Source organism: Pinus tabuliformis, chromosome 3_2 (assembly GCF_031772625.1).
Source record: "Pinus tabuliformis cultivar Carrire ecotype Pingquan chromosome 3_2, CPIR1, whole genome shotgun sequence".
Taxonomy (NCBI): domain Eukaryota; kingdom Viridiplantae; phylum Streptophyta; class Pinopsida; order Pinales; family Pinaceae; genus Pinus; species Pinus tabuliformis.
In genome coordinates, this window is record NC_142302.1 from 1077267495 (window position 1) to 1077287119 (window position 19625).

At 37.3% G+C, this 19625-nt stretch overlaps 1 protein-coding gene across 1 annotated transcript in view; it reads left to right on the forward strand.

Moving 5' to 3' along the window:
- LOC149184408 (uncharacterized) overlaps window positions 1–975 on the forward strand; it is a 102053-nt gene extending 101078 nt beyond the window's left edge. Inside the window, exon 3 of the mRNA XM_089417464.1 lies at window positions 3–975. Coding sequence (XP_089273590.1) covers window positions 3–762 — 760 coding nt within the window. The 3' untranslated portion in view covers window positions 763–975. The remainder of the gene's footprint in view (window positions 1–2) is intronic.
- The last annotated feature ends 18650 nt before the right edge of the window (window positions 976–19625 follow it).

A 19625-nucleotide genomic window follows, 5' to 3' on the forward strand; every position in this document is an offset into this window, starting at 1 on the left:
AGTCCTGAATGTAGTTCGCCTATCAGAAGAACGCTGCGATATTCAAACATTGTGAAGACAAAGTTGCAACAGATTGAACAAGTGAAAAAGCGAGTTATTGGATTCCAAAAAGTGAAGCGAGGGAACGATATGCTAAAGGTGAAACAATATTTGGCAGCGAGAGAAGAGTTCATGGAAGGTCTGAGCAGCAATCCAGGGCTTCTTGAAGCTCATCTTGGACAGGCGTGTGCTCTCTGTGGGTTGTGTGCCGATACGGAAGCAATACCACATCTCAGTTTTATCATAGAGCAGAGCACCTATAAGAAAATCATGATGGTAAAGCTTCCAAGACTTGGTCTGAAATCTGATTCAACCAAAAAAAACCTTGATTCTAAAATAGCAGATAATGAGTTAGCCATTGATGCACTTCTCCAATGGGTATTGGTCTGTTCTGTTCAGAATGACTTGGCTACTGGGTTGGCGATTTGCGACATTATTCTGCGGGGAAACCCTGGTCATGAAAAGACTGCGGAAATCAAAAGGGAGCTGATATTCCCGCATCATGCTAAACGACATGTAATTGATGTTAAGAGCAAGGAGATGGGAGAAAGAGGGCACTGGTATAAATGTCAGAATGACCATTTTTACGTGGTGGGTGAATGTGGAGGAGCAATGCAAACATCTGAATGCCCAGATTGCAAGGCCATACGGGAAAGAATGTCTCACAGTTCGGAAAACAGTGATGCAGATGCTACAGGCAATCGGTGGTGCTCTGTAATGTAAACTGTTACTATTTAATTCCCAGCAGTTTTGCTGTGGTGGTCTGATGTACTGTACCCCTTTAGTGTCCTGCAGTCGTTTGTGATTCGGTATTTTGGTTAAAGTACATATATTTTCTACAGACACATGTGCAGATGTAAAAAACCCAGTCCTTTTGACGGTAATTTAACTTCTCATTTGCAGGGTTTTGGTTTTTTAATTTCCCTTTTTTGGCTAGGGAGAGCCTTCTATTATTGTTGTGGTAATATTTATAGTATTGGTCCTATTTATTCATTAAAAAATATTCATAAATTATAAAAAGATGTATATAAATAGTTTATATTAAATTATATAACTTAGTCTAAAATAAGTTTATATATTGATTGGGTCAACAAGTGTCAAACACCAAACTTTAACATTACAAGTTGACAAGACATAATGTCTCAAGTACTTCGAGCTGAATTCCCAAATAAGTCAAAATGCACTAAAAACACTCCATTCAATTCTATTTAGGAGTACACCTATCCCATTAAACAGTGACCCATTGATTTCCACTCGAGCAACACATCCCATTGCTCAGGGATTAGTAATACCTGCACAAGAATATGTAAAATGTGTGTGAGCCAAATGTACATGTGTGTTTAACCATTTAACCTATTGAAGACAATAAATGACAACATTCAATTAAGGAATTAGTTCAGAAGATGCAATAAATGACACCAACCATTTCAATTCAAGTATTAAACAAACCAGCGTTTTCAATTCAGGGATTAAATATAGGAAAGCACAAGAATCAACCATGAAATATTATCAACCATTTAATCATATATAAATCAATCCAGACCACACATTTGAATTTGGGAAATGGCAATCCATGCCAATCTTCTCTACCAATTAAATTCTATATCAAAAAACTATAAAACATCAGCTCTTATTGATTTTCTTTTCAAACATTTATTCTAGTCATCAACGCTTGGAGACATGATTTTTATTTCAAACATTCATTCTAGTCATCAATTGTTGGAGACATAGAATCAGAGTGTTCAGACATGTTACATTCATTCTATTCATCAGTCACGGGAGACACACAAATTGTTATTATTTAATTCCCAACAGTTTTACTATTATGCTAAGACGGTGGACATAGAAATTGTTACTATTATGCTAAGACGGTTTTGGTCTAATGTACTGTACTCCTTAGGCGGTGGTCTAATGTATTGTACTCCTTAAGTGTCATGCAGTGGAATTTTGGTTAAAGTACATATATTTTCTTACAGACCCATGTGCAGATGTACAAAACCCAGTCCCTTTTACATTAATTTAAGTGTCCTGCAATGGAATTTTGGTTAAAGTACATATATCTTCTTTCAGACCCATGTGCAGATGTACAAAACCCAGTCCCTTTTACGTTAATTTAACTGTTGGATTTTGGCAGGTTAGTTACTGCATGTATATACAGCCCCATGCATTTATGGTTCATGGGCAGTTATTTGTTACCCTCATTTGCATGGTTTTGGTTTTTTAAGTGTTATGGTTCATGGGCAGTTATTTGTTACCCTCATTTGCATGGTTTTGGTTTTTTAAGTGCTATATTTTTTTGTTAGTGACTTTGGTTTTTGTATTGATATATTTTTGGTGAGTGGTTTTAATTCCAACAAATATGTATAATTCTATTTAAAAAATTACCATTACTCAACAGATGTAACATCAACATTTTTTAAATGCTTGGAAATATATATATATATATATATATATATAGATATATATATATATATATAATAAATCTATGTTTTATATATTTAAATTAAAACATACATACATACATACATATATATATATAGACTTCCTAAGCTAGCTTTAAATTCCAGTGAAAACCACCTAAGGCTCAATCGGGGGTGGCATAAAGACACAAGGCCCTGGTTAAATTATTGGGAGATCAACGAGAATGATGCATTGCAAAACATAAATAACATTAAAGATATTGTTACTTCTAAGTTCAAAGAAAAAATGTGGTGTGAGAAAGATTTAGTGGCTAAAAGAAAATTAAGTTATTATAAGAAGGTCATCAACCCCACCCTAGAAGATCAAAAGTATCTCTCTATTTTAACTAGCTCAAAGAAGAAAATCAATATAGCAAAGATTAGAACGAATTCTCATGAGCTCCATAGTGAAACAGATCATTGGGCAGTTCCTAAAACGCCATGGATGGAAAGGATCTACCATAAATGTGAGAATAGGAACATCAAGGATGAAAACCACTTCCTCTTAGAGTGCCCTGTGTACAACCACATTAGATCTCAGTTTCACAATCTTTGTTACAATACTGACCTTCCTAGCCTTTTACAATGTCAAAATTATAGTGAGCTTGAGAGGCTTCTCTCTAAGCTTTTGAGCATAGGAATAAAATCTTAAATCAAAATAAATAATTTGTTTCTTTAGGTCCAATAGACCAATGTTTAGTCTTAGCGGACGTTAACCACCCTCATCATCATCATCATCATATATATATATAATAAATCTATGTTTTATATATTTTAATTAATATTTAAATTAAAACATATAAAAAAATGTAAATGAATATTCAAATATATATATATATATATATATATATATATATATTAAAACATAAACATATATATTTTAAAATAATGTAAATGAATTTCAAATCATTTTACCTAATAATGATTATTCCCTTAATCTTAATTTATAAAAGAAAATTTAACAAACAAAAATTAATAAATTGAGTAAATATAAAGTACAAAACTATTGGAAAAACTAATAGATTAAATAAATATAAAGTACAAAACCATGGACTATAACCAAATCATGCGTTGTTGGACACCTATTCCACTAAGAGTCGGCATGTAAGAACTCCAATAGTCACGTAAGTCTAAGAGACTTCTTGGAATATGAAACTAGGGGTCAAACTATGTATTGATATGTACATCCTTGTGAATAAAATTGCATTCCAAGTTTATCTACATTTTGTCTATTATTCTTGTATTGTTTAACACAATATCAGATCATAGGTATTCTTGCCCTGCTCAAATTTGACACACTAATTTTGTGGCCTTTCCTTGCATGCATGTTCTGCATTTTAGTTCAGCCATCCTGAGCTTGCCATATCACAGTTTAGAAACCTCATTTTAGTCCATCCACTCATAAAATTGTTAGCCACATTTGACAACTCCTACATTTTGGCATGTAAGCCCTGGCGCTCATGAAAGCATGTTGTTCTCAAAACTAAGCATATTTTTTTATTAAATCCATGATACTCGGGTGATATTTTTTCCACGATTTACTACCTTTTCTAACGCTTGGTTGTTTTCTCATGACCATCGCTTCAGAGACCATAATTGTCAACCTCCACTCCTTGTGAGGCATTACTTTAAGCATCTCTGACATTTTTCCGCTCTTCCTGATACCTTTGTCAAATTCCCTGGCTTGGTAAAAGGCATAGTCTAACGAGTCGATGAATTGGACTTCATTTATTGTGCCCCCTTCTCATGGGAAATCGCCCTCCACCAACCTCAAATTTCTTCATGATGTCGATTGTCTATTTCGTCATGGCCTCTGCTCCCTCGATCCGTCGCCATCTCCCATAATCTGCCAACCTCCGGTATCCACCATTTGCGAATGTTTGTTGTCTCACACCCATCTTCCATATGTCATCCATGTATCTACCATGCCATGGATCCATCGAAATCAATTTGAAATTTGAAATAGGGGCGGGCTTGAAAGTTGAAGTATCCAGATTTGTAATTTGAATCTCATCATTGTTTACCCAATTCAAGAGCTAATAGCAGGAGTGGTTTTCCAAGTTGATGAATAACCATAACTAGTTGATCGAGTTAGTGTTTGTTGTACACGTAGAGAGAAAGGGATCATCTCGGTTAAGGATTTCATCAATTGGGTAGCTCCCAAGATTGGAAAGATCGACAAAAACTATGATAATTGATGTCCCAGCCAAGCTTAAGAAGTACATGCCAGATCCAAAGAAACTACGACATGACTTGTGATCATGTGCAGACGATTTATCAAAAGAAATTTTATTGAAAACTCTCCCAGGTTGGTTTAATTAATCATTTCTCAAATTAATTTCTTCCTCGTCTTCATTACATTACTTTTCTTGACTCATTTATGGTTGTTGACATGTGTATTATGTATAGGAAGTAGGTGCTTGTGGATATCTTTGAAGGGAAATGTGCACAAGATCCAAGGTATTGGCTCCTCCTCGGCCAAAATTAAAGAGACAAGGGAAAGGGTTTCCATGTTGGAAAACTAAAATTCAAGTTTGAAAGAGATCCAAAGAAACTACGACATGCCTGCTGGCCACGTGCAGACGTTTTATAAAAAAAAAAAATTATTGAAAATTGTTCCAAAGTAACTACGACATGCCTCGTGGTCATGTGCAGAGGATTTATCAAAAAACAATTATTGAAATTTGTCAAAAGTTGGTTTAATTAATCGTTTCTCAAATTCATTTCTTCCTTGCCTTCATTACATTACTTTTCTTGACTCATTTATGGGTATTGACGCGTGTATTATGTATAGGAAGTAGGTGCTTGTGGAGATCTTTGAAGGGATATGTGCACAAGATCCAAGGTATTGGCTCCTCCTCGGCCAAACTCAAAGAGACAAGGGAAAGGGTTTCCAAGATGGACAGCTAAAATTCAAGTTTGAAAGAGATGAGGGAAAGGATTTCCCTTCTTCAATGCGAAAATGTGGAGAAGCGGAAAACAAACTTGCAACAAAGGTGCATAATGTTGGTGGATCCAATGTTTGCATTGGTTACATAAGTAGAGATGAAGTCATGGAAAACTTGAGCCTTCCTCTTTGCAATTAGTGATCAACTTCTTCCCTTAGATTAGGCAATTTTAGATGGTGCTCTCATCACAATTGAAGCAAATCCAAAGGACTGCATTCAACCTTGAGAACTCCAAGCCTCTCAGAGCTTGGTATAGTCCAAATCATAGATTTAGTATGGTATGACATAACAGAGTATTTGGACAACCCAACTTTGTATTTTCATAAATTATTTTTTGAGATCCTATTTTTTTGTCAGAGATCCTCTTTTGAGTACTTGATGTTAGTGTTGTCATCCATGAGTAGTTTATCCCATTAGATTGCCATGTAATAATTTTGGGAAATTTTCGACGGATGATATCCCTCATTCTTTTATTGGCAATAACTAAGAAGAACAATCAACCATACTAATGATATTATCACACTAGATATAATGAACGAACCCTCTTTGACCTTATTGGCATGTAGCCAGAAAGAGTTTTTTGAGTGCAAATATAACCCATGACCAACTTGTGACAACCTCGGTCATGTTTCCATTTATAAAACGAACTGTAAATATTTAACAAATTGGGGTTGAGTCAAGGGACATGGATTTTAGAGGCTAGGGAAGGTTGCTTGCCTGGGATGGGTTGAGTTGCTTGTTGAAGGAAATATGGACTACTTATGACAAACAATAAAGGTTGGTTGGTGTATTTTAATGGCTTGGTATTTTCAGAATTTATCACTGCAAGAGAAGTATGTAGGTCCATCCTTACTTTGGAAAATTTTACAAGGAAAAAAAAGGACAATAAATAAAAGAAGAAACATGATAGGTTGTTAGCTGGTTATTGTGTTGACCACCCACAACCAAATATATATCTATATATATATATATATATATATATATATATATATATATATATATATATAGATAAGAAAATTGTTGGACATGTGAACCCTTCTCATTTGCTGGCAAGATTATGGTAGGTTGAGGTCACTGCTAGCAAAGTAGGCAAGGAGTGAGGAAAAATGGAAAAGGTTGTGTGAAAACAAGGGATTCAAATGGTAAGAGAAGACACATGGAGAGAAAGAGAGGATACAAATAGTTGAGAAGAAACCAACAACAAGTGACGAAAAAATTATTTGTTGAAGGATAACACAATAGCAAGGAAGAGGCAACGAGGAAATTGACTCTATGGGAACACACTAGAAACAACATAGTGCAAGGTAGAGAAAATTTGAAAAGAAAAAGGAATATAGTTGAAAGCTCAAGGAAGACGAGATTTGTTAAGGTAGCACCGAGAACAAACTCGAGCTGCAGCAGTCAAGGAAGAAAATCGAACAGAGGAACAACATTGTAGAAGAGGGTTTGTTGAACTCCAAAGGGTGGAGACGACTAGTCTCTGGACTCCCCGAGTACCTTGTTGACTGAAACTTAGTTGATGGGTGGAGCTGGGGGAATCTCTAGAATCCCTAGTTCAAGTAGTGATTGTCACTATGTTTTCAATAATAGTAAGTATATATTTATACTTATGGTTTTAAATGGCATTATTAATGTATGGTGCGGATCTGTGAATTTTTATTGTCTTCATGATTGCCTAATATGTGGTGGTCACTGTTTCACAGTGTTGGAACAGTGGATGTGGTTGTATTGATTATGACTCGGTATGCGAATACCCTCTTATTGTGGTGACATGACCTTGTTTGATTACAAGTTTTCTCTAACCTTGCTCATGCTTCTAAATGGTGAAATTGAAGATTTATCCCCCTCTGGCTTATTGCCCTGTCTATTTTACGTAGATGTTGTTCCAAGTCTTCTAACAAAGCATGCTCAGACATTGGGTTTTCAACTCCACCTTTACAAGCTCAAGCCTAATTAAGGCTTGTGTTTTTGTGTTGTATATGGAGTTGTCTCACAGGCTTGGATGGCTTGCTTTTGTGTTCCTAAATTATGCATGATTGATACCTATTCTCTCTCTCTCTCTCTTTATATATATATATATATATATATATATAGATATACATGATGAGATTTATTTCCTCATTTTCAAGTGCTCAACTCCACAGGTTTCTTGATATTGTGGTAGTGAGGGAATTTGGGTTGCTAACCTTGACAGGATGTATGTTCAGGAAGATGGATCTGGAATGAATATATATACATATCTATATTCCTCACTTTGAGTAGAGTCAATTGTGGTCTCTGAGCTATGTTGACGATAGTAAAAATTTGAACTTGGGAGGAGGCCTCAGTTGCCATGATTAAAAACAAACTATAGTGGTGTAAGTACCTGCATTATGTTAATAGTAGCTCCTATTGGTGTTACTCAACTAGTTATTCTATATCGTTAAGAAGATGCCCTTAAAAGAAATTATATTGTATTCCTAATATAAAAGGAATACTGAGATCCTATATGTATATGTATGCATATATTTCCGTGTCGGATATGCATATGGGTGTGATACTATAGGCCTAAACTTAATGTAGTAATTAGTAGCATCTAAATGTTATGGTAGGGATTAACTACCCATTCATTCAAACTGTTATAGCCTGGTATATACGCCTAAGTGTATGGAAACACACACACACACACACACACACACACACACACACACATATATACTCTTGTGAGGGTGGAAACAGACAACCTACAGGCCGCATTATTGTTTTATAATAAGGCGAGTAGGAGGCTATATGCGCGTGAAAACAGTCTCATTGGCTACTCTTAATATTCTCTTTAATATGAATTTAGGCAATGGTCAAATGCGGTGAGGTTATCAATTGTCTCATCCCTTATGTTGCTCATCCAATCTTTCACTGGGCCAAGTGCACACCATGAAAGGAATGTCATATAATACAATGCAAACATTGTTGTTATTAACTCATATAACTATTACGTGTCATCTTACAATTACTTTTTCATTAAAGTGCGCTAAGTACAGTGGATGTGTATATATATAATATCACAAATGAATTATATGTAACACACGACGAGTTATAGTAATGTGTTACATGTCTAGATATACAGCGTATGTGAAATGATGCACTTCATGACAATGATAGGGGAGCTTCGCCAGAGTCACATAGTTCGTAGATTCTATCACACCTCAGATATTAGCCCTGTGACCTATACAACCTCCCATCTTGACCGCAGGTGGAGATCAACATAATGGCCATCAAGGAAGTAACAAAAGGATTGATGGATGGGATTGTTGCAGGACCTTCCCCTATGTGATATCAGCTAAGGGATGGGAGCCCCCGCTTAATTATGGATCGTCCATTACCTTTTGGGAAACCAATGGCCTATGTCACTTTGGGGACCTTCCCTCATGATATCAACAGAGGTAATTTGAACCCCTGCCTATCGTCGAATGAGAAGGCTCTTGGTGGACTGTCGGATCAACTGTCAGATCCCCAAGCGGAACTGTGAGCACTTGCACGGGGGTGGTGTTGTGGTGTTTTTATCATTGTTCTACAATGGGTGTGGCCCATTGGATAATGTTGGAGGCTATACTTAGTGTATGGGTTGTGATGAAGGTCAGAGCCAATTTGTGTGTGTGTGTGTGTTGTATGTATACATGTTGCATGAGGTAGCCAACGAATGATAGGTGGAGGCCATATAATCATGGGTTTAACCTTGGTGGAAGTAACCCTTACGTTTGTGTCAGAATGGAGGTTTAAGCCTTATGGTCTACAACATAAATTTCATATAATTAAGCCCTGTGGGATACAACGTAACATCCACTTAACCATACACAGTGACAGAGGATGGAGTTGTAACGCATTGGACAACGGTGATTTGATTGGTAAATAAATGGTCAAGGGAATCACAGAGCCTTCCCCTTGCGACGTCAGCAAGGAGGAGGGGGACCTCTGCCTTGATCTCAGCCATCGATAGGGTAGGGGGAAACCAATAGCCAAGATGCTGACAAGACTTCTACCCCGTGATGTCAGTAAGGAGGGATCGAGGGTCCTCCTACTGTCGATTGAGTCGATGCATTTACGCCTATCAGATGAAGATGGATAGTAGTGGGTCCCTGTTAATTGTTGGCATTGTGGTGATAGGGTGTGGTATGAATTATTTGCATATGGCGGACATTAACTATGTATGCATCATGGCCAACACATATGGTAATGTGTAAGTGTATATATATAAAAAATGTGTTTAACACGCTCTTTTAATGTATCTTTAATTTTTTTCAATGTGGGTCTTCTCAAAAGTTTGAATAATGGGTACTCATTAGATGTGGAATTTAATTCTGCATCCAACGAGTATCTACACTTGAAATTTGAGTAAACCTATAAGGAAATAAACCAAAAATACAATTTAAAAAAAAAAATAGTTTTTCTTCTTTTCCCTCCAAAATATTTACATGTACTTATTTTTAAATTTAAATGACTTTGATTAGATTACATATTATGACATGTGTTAAGTTATGGTATGTTCTATGCTTATAACAGTTTACTTCTTTTTCTTATTATATTCCATAGATTAGCAATCACATGTACATAAAGTAAAGTGCAGATAGAACATTAAACGATCGACAGAAAACAAGCCAAGACAAGAGACACAAGATGTGGCGGCTAGCTAGGGACAAACCCCACAATGTGTGGGGAAATCCTTTGATCAAATATTCTTTTATCTTCAACAATTCAACAGAGAGAAATAGTACAATAAATCTGATTTATATCAACAGTAGCAAACCCTAGATCAGTAGCATCAACATTGGCGACTTCATCATCAAACTAGGGCAGACGATATCTCACAAATTGACCGTCGGATCGACATGATTCCACCACCAAAAGTTGCAACTTCCAGAGGAGGTTCAGATGAACCTATAACGCAGTTCAGATGAAGAGATCTTCTAGTCCATGTAGGTCAATCTTTACTTCTGTAGTTGTAGCTTCAGTTTCGGCAACTTCCGGCTTCAAACTAGGGCAGTCGATATCTTACAAACCGTCCGTCGGATTGACTTGATTCCACCACCAAAAGTTGTGGCTTTCAGAGGAGGTTCAGATGAACCTACAGTGCAGTTCAGATGAGGAGATATTCTAGTCCACGTAGGTCAATATTTACCTCTGCAGTTGCAGCTTCAGTTTCTTCAGCTTCCAACTTCACATGTGTGAGAGAGAGACCCTTTTCTACGCAGTAGAGAAGAGACTCTTTTCTGCGCAGTAGAGAGAGAGAGATGTGATGAGATGAGTGAGTCAAAATGAGGAAAATTCCTCCTATATTTATACACAACGTTGGTGTTTGAATAGATGTGACTGTTGGGCTTCTGAGCCTACATGAGTTGTAGGTCGGCTTGATAATAATTCCATAATCAAGATAAATTCATATCTCCATGAATACTTATCAGAATTGGATGATCTTTATATCAATCCTACACGTCTCGATGAGAGGAATCTAATAAAAATATTATCAACCATGAATAATATGACCCACATGAATTTTTGCCCTGGTTGCCAATTTTAACACTCCCTCTCAACTAGGGAGAACTTCATCTGCAATCTATCTATCAGTCGTTACTATTCATCCATCAAATGCACTGCCCTGTATAGCTTGACCCTTGCCTTGCTCTGCTCTATTATAGCTGTTCTACTTTGTCTTGTTCTACCCTGTACTGATCTCTATTGTTTTTCTCTATTCTGCTCTGCTCTTGCATTGTTCTGTTCTGCTCTGCTTTTTTCCGAATTATGAAGAAGAAGAAATGATCGAGGATGTATCATACTGACTCAAAGTCAGTCTCATAGTATGTACCATTGGTCCCAGACCAGTGTCAACGAACCCGAAGTCAGCGTCATAGTAAGTACAACTCCACTGGTCTCATACCAATATCATCCTCCGCTGACTCAAGGTCAGTCTCAAAGTGCGTACCACTGGTCCCAGACTAGTCTCAACTGACTCGAAGTCAGCTTCATAGTAGGTACCACTCCTACCATTGGTCCCAAACTATTATCGCGGTCTCAAAGAGTGTACCACTGGTCCCAAACCAGTCTTAACCGACTCAAAGTCAGCGTCATAGTATGTACCACTCTCACTGGTCCCATACCAGTACTGCACTAACATGAAGTCAGTCTCAGAGTATGTACCACTGGTCCCAGACCAGTCTCAACTAACTCGAAGTCAACGTCATAGTATGGTACAGCTCCTACCACTGGTCCCAGACCAGTATCATTGATCCTAGATCAATGGAGGTCATCCTAGCGTAGGGAGTATGGTAGATACAACGATGCGTCCATCGGTACTACTATGGTCCCTAAATTCATTTCCCTACTCATTGATCAGATGAGAGGTACTTCCCATGAGTCCCAGACTGCATGGGTAGGATGCCTCGACAGGAGAATTAATCAATTTTGTCCTCATAGGAGAACACATCAATCCTGCTACAATCGCCATGGAGAACACATCAATCCAGGCTTCCATGGAGAACACATCAATCCAAGCCTCACAGGAGAACACATCAATCTAGGCTGCCATGGAGAACACATCAATCCAAGCCTCACAGGAGAACACATCAATCCTGCTACAATCACCATGGAGAACACATCAATCCAGGCCTCACAGGAGAACACATCAATCCAGGCCTCACAGGAGAACACATCAATCCTGGTACACAGGAGAGCGAATCATCCTATTCCACAAGAGAGCGAATCATCTTGTCCCACAAGAGAGCGAATCATCTTGTTCCAGTGCGCACCACCAGGGGAGGGTGAGTCACCCTGTGGTCGTATGTTGCTCCAGTAAGAACCGCAAGCCCTCAAAGCTCCCAGAGCTCAATGTATGCAACATGCAGGACCCTTGTACAAGGGTTCTTGACAACTCCAAGTCGTTTGGGAAAATCACAAATTAGATCTTTCCTCGGGGCTTTGACAAGGTGCATCGACCTGTACATCATCTTAATGCGATGGAGCCTCCTTGCTCATCGACTTACCATATTCCAGATGATGTTTATCTGCTGGAGCAATCGACGAATTTAATCCCACCTTTGGTTGTTACAGAGAATCACAATGGTATGTGTTCAAATAGCTCACTGAAGAGCTTCCCCAACCAAGCAGCTTCGTACGAGATCATACTTGTAGATATGTATCCGGTCTTGGTGGTGCTTATGGCAACCGACTTCTGCTTCTTGCTCATTCATTATATTGAAGCAGAATCCAAAGAGAAACAACACTAAAAAGTGCTCCAGTGATCCTCCACACTACCTGCCTAATCAACATTCGAATAATCATGCAGTTTCATATTTCTGGTAGTGTATCTCAATCCATTATTAATTGTGCCAAGAAGATATCTTAGAATATTCTTGGCATAAATCCAGTGAGGCTCAACCAAATATGAGCTCACAATGCTAACTGCAAAACATATGTTCGGACAGAGGTTCACTAAGAACATCAATGCGAATGAGTTTATGAAACTCAAAGGCATTTCCCAAATCTGGTCCGACATCACTACCATATAACTTCTAAAAGTTAAGATCCTCGAGGTAGTCACAGGCTTGCAGTCCATCATACTGAATCTTTCCAATATCTTTACTACATATTTTCCTTGAGATAGGAAAATTTCCCTTGGCTTCTGCCATACTTCAAGTCCTTGGTCCTTCATTTCAAATTTAGAAGCCAACTCCCTCTTACATTTGTGAATGAGAGGGTCTTCACCTGTTAGAAAGAGGTCATCCACATACAACACCAGTATGAGAGGCTTGTCATCTTCAACCTTAAAGTAAAGGTTAGGATCGACTTCACTCCTAGTGAATTCCAGCTTCATCAAGTAGCTATCGATCCTTTCATACCATGCTCAGGGTGCTTGCTTCAGCCCATAGAGAGCCTTCTTCAACCTACATACATGAGATTTTCGATCTTAAATCTCAAATCCTTCGAGTTGCTCCACATAGACCTCTTCTTTGATCGAACCGTGCAAGAACGTGGTCTTGACATCCATCTGATGTAGGTTCCATCCTTGTGAAGCCACAAGGGCTATGATCAAGCAGATGGTCATATATCTGGCAACATGTGCAAATATCATAGTCTATACCTTCCTTATGGGATAAACCACGAGCAACAAAACGAGCCTTATACTTTTCCGTACTTCCATCTGCTGCATGCTTTATCTTGTAAAGCCATTTTGAAGTAAAAATTGTCTTGTCCGAGGTCTAGGAACTACTTCCCAGACATCATTCTCCATAAGAGACTCATATTTTATGGTCATAGCATCCTTCCATACTTAATGCTTGATGACATCTGAGAATGATGAAGGCTCATTTTGTATGATCGTGCTCATGATGGTCAGGTATCCCTGATACCTGTTAGGTTTCTTACTTTGATGGAAGGTTTCTTAGGGTGCAGCATGTCCTTCAACATCATCAAGTATCCCCCTAAGCCATGAAGGCCTTTTCCTAGAAGAGGAAGGCTCATGTGGATGAGGATCAATCGGATCCATGGGTTCTTCTACATCAGGCATTGATTCATCATCCTTTTCTTTCAGTTCCCTGGTGTCAGTTTCTTGAGAGCTCCTCAAAGTCAGAAGATTGTCCACCTTGCTGAGAACCATATCTTCGTCAAAGGTGAAATCATGACTAATCACGACTTCTCTTTGACCGGCGGTGAACATTTCTTCAGGAGTCTTGGAACCCAATGCTTGATGAGGGCATCGATTTTGTACATATATGGCGGTGTTTGTAGTTTCAGCCCATAGAAACTTTAGAAGTCTTTGATCATGTAGCATGGTTCGGAAAGCTTCCACAATCGTGCAGTTCTTCCTTCCCGCCACACCATTCTGCTCAGGAGTATGTGGTGTAGTAGTCTCCCTCTTAATGCCAACTTCAGGTATGCCTGAGTGAACCAACTGTAATATATCAGAGGTCTTGCTTTGGCTTGAGGGGAATGGTCCCCTTTTAAGCTTTCCTTCGGCACATCCTAGACATACACCTTCTTTCTCTACTCGAAATTCGGGCATCCCTGTCACCATTTGTCTTACACCGAGTATAGCTTTATAATGAAGGGGGGCAAACCTCCAATGCCAAAGTTCGGACTGAAGAGATGTGTCATAAGACATGACACCTAGCAGACTTCCATCGACTTGATATAATGAATCAACACTAAACCCAAGAGTAAAGGCATCTTTAACATTATTTTTCCATATATGTACCTTGCCATCACTGAAGGTTACCTTGTAGCCTTTGTCTTCCATTGCTAAGATGGACACTAGGTTCTTTTTGAGGTCAGGTGAATTTAATACATCCTGGAATTTCTAGCCTTCTTGAATGGTTGTCCTCTTCCTCGATTCCCAGCTCTCCTCTTACATTTGCTATTGAATTTGTCACTCCTTTGATTGGCATCAGAGGGATTTTGATCATCATCCCGGTCTGAGTCCTTTCTATCAGGGCACTCCCTTGCATAGTGACCTGCTTTATCGCAGATGTAACATCGTCATTTTCTTCCAGCCTTAGGTCTAGCCTTTCCTTTTGATTTAGTCCCGGAATCATTTCTTTTCTTAGCATGAGAAGAAAAGGCAGCAAGAGGACATCTAGGCATGGGCATTTCTTGCTCTTCTTCCCTTGTTTCTTCTTGAATGCATCTAGCCATTAATTCCTCGAAAATAAGAATTACATTATAGTTCAGAAGAGTAGTCCTGAACACGTACCATTCGTATGGTAATCCTCCAAGAGTCGTGAGTGCCATTTCCCTATCAGTAATAGCCTCCCCAATAGATAGGATATTGTTCTTGATCTCAGTTATTCTTAAGAAGTATGCTTTCATACTCTCATCTTTACCCTTCTTGATTTCCCTCAGTTTATTTCTAAGAAACAAAACTTGATTTGCATCATTAAGTTTAAATAAACTCACCAGTCTATCGTAGATTTCCTTGGAGGTGTCCAGTTCAGAGATGTAGGCCACCAAGTGCTTGTCAATAGAGTCCCGAATGATCTTCTATTTTGACTTCTTCGGTTTTCCATTTGTTCCATGCAGCAGCGGATGCATTTGATGGAGGCTCAACAATATTGCCTCTTACATGGTCCAACACTCCTGGATCTTCTAGGGTTAGATTGATAGACATCTTCCATCCATGATAGTCATCTTTCTTACGAAGCTTGCCTTCGGCAGAGTGTTGAGGACCCCATAGTTCTTTCAGGATAGCCTCACCAATCTTCTCTTCGGTGATTGCTCTTGCTCTTGCTCGGGCTTTGTCTTCACCTCAGCTTCGATACCATGTTAAGTTATGGTATGTTCTATGCTTATAACAATTTACTTCTTTTTCTTATTATATTCCACAAATTAGCAATCACATGTACATAAAGTAAAGTGCAGATAGAACATTAAACGATCGACAAAAAACAAGCCAAGACAAGAGGCACAAGATGTGGCGGCTAGCCAGGGACAAACCCCACAATGTGTGGGGAAACTCTTTGATCAAATCTTCTTGTATCTTCAACAATTCTGCAGAGAGAAATAGTACAATAAATCTGATTTATCTCAATAGTAGCAAACCCTAGATCAGCAGCATCAACATTGGCGGCTTCATCATCAAACTAGGGCAGACGATATCTCACAAACCAACCATCGGATCAGCATGATTCCACCACACAAAGTTGCGGCTTCCAGAGGAGGTTCAGATGAACCTACAATGAAATTCAGATGAAGAGATTTTCTAGTCCACGTAGGTCAATCTTTACTTCTACTTTTGTAGCTTCAGTTTCGGCAACTTCCGGCTTCAAACTAGGGCAGTCGATATCTTGCAAACCGTCCGTCGGATTGACTTGATTCCACCACAAAAAGTTGCGGCTTTTAGAGGAGGTTCAGATGAACCTATAGTGCAATTTAGATGAGGAGATCTTCTAGTCCACACAGGTAAATCTTTACTTCTGCAGTTGCAACTTCAGTTTTGGCAGCTTCCGGCTTCACATGTGTGAGAGAGAGACCCTTTTCTGCGCAGTAGAGAAGAGACTCTTTTCTGCGCAGTAGAGAGAGAGAGATGTGATGAGATGAGTGAGTCCAAATGAGGAAAATTCCTTTTATATTTATACGCAACGTTGGTGTTTCAATAGATGCGACTGTTGGGCTTCTGAGCCTACATGAGTTGTAGGTTAGCTTGATAATAATTCCATAATCAAAATAAATTCATATCTCCATGAATACTTATCGGAATCGGATGATTTTTATATCAATCCTACACCTATTGATGAGAGGAATCTAATAAAAATATTATCAGCCATGAATAAGATGACCCACATGAAGTTTTGCCCTAGTTGCCAATTTTAACAACATGGAAATTACATGTAAATTTCATGTAAATTTCATGAGCACTTTTAGGCTGAAATTTCCTCTAAAGGTAAAAGAGCTAAAGGGAAAGTTGGTTTTAAGAGGTATCACTCAACTATTGACCACCTTTTCACTCTTAGGACCATTGTCGAGGAGTGTCACAATAGTAAAATTGATCTCTTTTGTTGTTTTGTTGACTTTAGAAAATATTTCAACATCGTGCCTTGGGAGATGTTATGGAAAAGGCTCAATGAGATAATGGTTCCTCTCGAGCTAAGGGTTATTGTAACTAGGTTATACGAGAATGTTATTTCCAAGATTAAGACCATCAAGGGTTGGTCTGAGGAGATTAAATGCAATATCGGGGTTAAGCAAGGATGTTCCCTATCCCCTACCCTTTTTGGCATTTACATTGATAAGATAGAAGAGTGTCTAGAAGCTGCAAGATGCGATAGACCCAATCTCACTAATATAGTCATTACTCTTCTCCTTTATGCTAACAATGTCATTCTTTTTGTAAGAATCTGTGATGATATTGACAAGCAACTTAGAATCCTCCATGATTACTACTCCAAGATGGGTATGACTATTAATACCGACAAGACTAAAGTCATGATAATTAAATCCAAAAGGATCAACTATGATAATTTCATTTATGATAATAATTACTTGGAGAAGGTTTCCTCAAACAAATATTTAGGTATTGACATTCGCCGCCAGCTCAACTAGAACTATAACATTGTGAAAAGGTTTATAGGAGGTTGGAAATCTTACTATGAGCTTGAAAACGATTGTAAGTCAATTGATCTTTGGGTTTGGAGTAAAAATAAGTTCCTCTTTGGGTTTGGAGTAAACATAAGTTCCTCTTTGAGACTCTTGTCACCCCTATTATTTTATATGGATGTGAGATTTGGGGCTACAATATATCTAGAGAATCATGGAGAAAGATTGAGAAGATCCAAAAGCAATTTATAACCTACAACCTCAAGATTAAATGAAACACTCCCTGCCTTATTCTCTTGATTGAAACTACCCTCTCCCCCATTAAAAACATGACTATATTTAGGTATCTGATGTACAAGAAGAAGTTGTATAACATGGAAGCCAAGAGGATCCCCAAAATTGTTTATAACTCTAGTTAAACCCACACCTCCGACTTAAGTGAGGCTGGCATAAGGATGTCCAGTCCTAGCTCGACCATTGAGGGATAAAAGAGGAGATCATCCTTGAGGATAAGGATGATATTAAAAACATTATTACTTCCAAATTTAAGGATAAGTTGTGGAATGATAAGGAGTTAGAGGGAAATCGAAGCTAAGATATTATAAGGAGGTGATCAAGATCACTTTTTCTAACTAGAATTATCTTTTTTCCTCGACCAATGCTATGAAGAAAATGAACATTGCAAATATAAGAACTAATTCTCATGAGCTTCAGAGTGAAACTGGACATCAGTCTATTCCCAAAACACCTTGGGACGAAAGAATTTGCCCCCTTTGTGATACTAAGAGAGTTGAAGATGAAAAACACTTTTATCTTGGATTGCCTGACCCTTACTCACATTTGTTCTCTTTTTCAAAACATTTGTCACACTACCAACCTTCTTGACTTGTTAAGTCAACATAACTACAATGATCTCAGAACATTTCTCAACCTTCTCTTTGATCATAGAAATAAACTATTAAAAAACCTCAATTAATCACTTACTTTCTTAAGGTTTGATAAACCATATTATGTGGACATTAAACATCATCATCATCATCATATATATATATATATATATATATAAACCAAAATTTTAAAGAAATTTTTTTTTTCTAAGAATTTTATTTTAAATTTTAAATATTTAAAATTTACAGGAGCAACTTAATTGATAACGTGTTACAAAATATTATATAAATAATAGAATTCAAAGTTCAAATTTCCACCCATATATATATAATCATAATTTTATACCAACTTTATTTCGGGATAAAGTACAAATCCTTAGTGTTTTCAATTTCTCTTTTTTTTTTTTTTTTTTAAATATATATTTTCGCCTTAAAAAACTAAAAAGAAGCTTTGCTGGTATATTTGTTTTTTAAACTCCAATCGTTTTTTCTACGTCTTTTAAATTTTAAATTTTAAATTTTAAATGTATATTCTTTGATAAGCATTAAATAACAGCTTTGCATGCATTCTTTTAATAATTAAATGAAAATATTTTATAAAAATTAAAACGGAGTTTATTTGGATTACTTAATAGTTTGAAAGTATTTTATAAAGTTAAATGCAATTTATATGGAATATATTATAAAGTAATATACATTATTGACATAGTTTAATTTATAGACGAAATGAGTTTTTCATTGGAATCGGGTAATACAGTCTCAAGCAAGATTGTGATTTTTTTTTGTTTAAAATATTTTTTTGAATACATAAATGGATTCAACACGGTGAAAAACCCTTGTGGCACTTGAATTCTACAAATTAAACAATTTAAACTCAAGTTTTTAAAAATCTCTTTCGAATTTTGATTAAAATTAGCAAGAAAAATGTTTTGAAAAAAGGTCATTTTGCCTATAACTTAGACTAAGCCTAAATTATTACTTTGTTTTTCTTTTCAACAAAAATGAGTTCTTTTTTCTTTAAATCTTGCCTAGTCGCGGAAAAAAACCCGAGAGATTCACATTGCAAGTGAAGCTCTGGACAACATGACTGAAATATGAAGACTTACTATCCATGCTTAGATGACAACAAAAACTACAAAAGATGACAATATTCTTATTTTTCTAGTAGTACAGATGCGAAAAAAATGAGACAAGAGGAGTACGCAATGGAAACCAATCATGAAAAAATCAGTTTAGGT